Below are 2,046 nucleotides of genomic sequence, written 5' to 3'. Positions count from 1 at the left end.
AGCAAAAATTGATCCAACGGATCGAAATATGATATTTTTGAGTCATTTTAATATGTAAGAATATTTTTGACCTAATAAATAGAATAGGAATAAATTTAGTCCTAAGAGTCTCTATGTAAAGTCACCTAGTAACTGGTAGGTGTATGTATGAAAAGTAACTGGTAATTGAAATTGATGTAATTACTGGGTTAGTATACAAGATCTGATAATTACAATGACCTATCTATTTGACACAATATAATGCTAATGTAACTTTACCCAATTACACCAAATCGAATTTCGCTTTCCAAATAGGCCCTAAATGAAATGAGGATATTTATGAGTCATTTCTTGTTGCGATCAGAATGGCTATAAAGCCAACTAAAAGCACCTGCAAGTTCAATACTTCTAGTAGAAGAGCCATTCCTCACAATGGCACATACACAGCAAGTTAAACTTCTTGAATGTTGCCAAGTCTCTCCACCAACAGGTTCAATTCCATCAACTACTTTACCATTAACATTCTTGGACATACCTTGGCTTCTTTTTCCACCAAGTCAACCACTTTTTTTCTATGATTTCCCTCACACAACTTCTCATTTCAAACAAACCATTTTATCCAATTTCAAGATTTCACTTTCTTTAACACTCCAATACTATTTCCCTTTAGTAGGTAATTTAATAATTCCACCACAACCATCTAAGCCAAAAATTACCTACACCTCAGGAGACTCTGTTACATTAACCATAAAAGAGTCTACGTATGATTATTATAACCATCTTTTAATCCATCATCAGAAGGGTGTTCAAGATTTTCACCAATTAGTACCTCATTTGCCACAAATTGGTGAATTGTTACATGTGGACCAAGAGTTAAAGTACTCACTTTTGGCTGTTCAAATTACTATATTTCCTAATTGTGGTGTTTCTATTGGATTCTCCAAACGTCACGTGGTGGCTGATGAAAGAACATCTAACAATTTCTTGAAGACGTGGGCAGGTATTTTTAGAAATGGACTAGAATTGTACTTGCCTGTGTTGAACAAGAATTTGCCATACTGTGATAGGTCAATAATTCGTGACACCAATGGGGTTGAACCAATCATGTGGAACCAAAAAAATGTGCCAAAATTGGCAAATGGCAATTTTAGTGACATGGTAAGATCCACATTTGTAATGGGTCGACCCGACATGGAGGTGATCAATGGGTGGATCATATCACGGTCCAAGAAACTATTCGGGTCAGCCCAGTTGCTCCTTTCGCCCTATGTGGTGACATGTTCATTTATTTGGGTGTGTTGGTTGAAAGCTAACATGGACAACATTGAAGATACAATTGACAAAACGGAGCCCCATTACTTCGGTTTTATAGCGGGTGGTATAACCCGGTTGGGTTACCCGGTACCGATTAGTTATGTAGGTAATTGCATTGCATTTGGTAGAGCAATGGCAAGGAGAAATGAATTATTGGGAGAAAATGGTATACTTTTTGCTGCGAAGACAATTGGTGATACCATCAAGGAATTGAATAGGAATGTGTTGGGTCGGGTTGAAAATTGGATGTCCGATTGGAAAGTGTTTAATGGGTCGGGGCTCCATATGACGGTAACCGGGTCTCCGAAAGTGGATCTTTACTCGTTGGATTTCGGGTGGGGCCGACCCAAAATGATTGAAGAAATATCAATAGATAAAACAGGTGATGTATCTCTATGTGAGAGTAGAGACATGAGTGGTGGAATAGAGGTTGGTTTGGCTCTTCCATTGGCCAAAATGGAAGCCTTTAATGTTTTCTATAATGAAGGTCTCAAAAATCTTCACTGATTTCTCTTTCATTTCACATAACATATTCGGTGAGAGCAGCTCGATGTACTAAGTTTTGTGTATGCATAAAGTTTGATAGAGAATTGATCAAAAGATATAATTTTATGCAGTCATATCCAATATTTATGCAAGAGGTTATTTCATTAATTTAAATAAGACATTCGACTTATTGTAAATAAATTTGGCACTTACACATTAATTTATCGAGTGATTGGTTGCCATGCTTGTTTTCTTATCGTTATATCA

The 2,046-nt window shown here is 36.6% G+C and overlaps 1 protein-coding gene across 1 annotated transcript; it reads left to right on the top strand.

Annotated features, from left to right (window-relative positions):
• Window positions 1–411: 411 nt before the first annotated feature.
• Window positions 412–1,800, top strand: LOC124895571 (coumaroyl-CoA:anthocyanidin 3-O-glucoside-6''-O-coumaroyltransferase 1-like). The gene has a single exon (XM_047405995.1). The coding sequence runs from the start codon at window positions 412–414 to the stop codon at window positions 1,798–1,800; it is 1,389 nt and encodes a 462-aa protein (XP_047261951.1).
• The last annotated feature ends 246 nt before the right edge of the window (window positions 1,801–2,046 follow it).

The sequence above is a fragment of the Capsicum annuum genome, unplaced genomic scaffold (genome assembly GCF_002878395.1).
Source record: "Capsicum annuum cultivar UCD-10X-F1 unplaced genomic scaffold, UCD10Xv1.1 ctg82982, whole genome shotgun sequence".
NCBI lineage: Eukaryota > Viridiplantae > Streptophyta > Magnoliopsida > Solanales > Solanaceae > Capsicum > Capsicum annuum.
The sequence above is the reverse complement of the archived record's forward strand: the minus strand, read 5'-3'. Positions and strand labels throughout refer to the sequence as shown.

Excerpts from the sequence above, each read along its gene's own strand:
- LOC124895571 (XM_047405995.1), top strand. The coding sequence starts at position 412 with ATGGCACATACACAGCAAGTTAAACTTCTTGAATGTTGCCAAGTCTCT.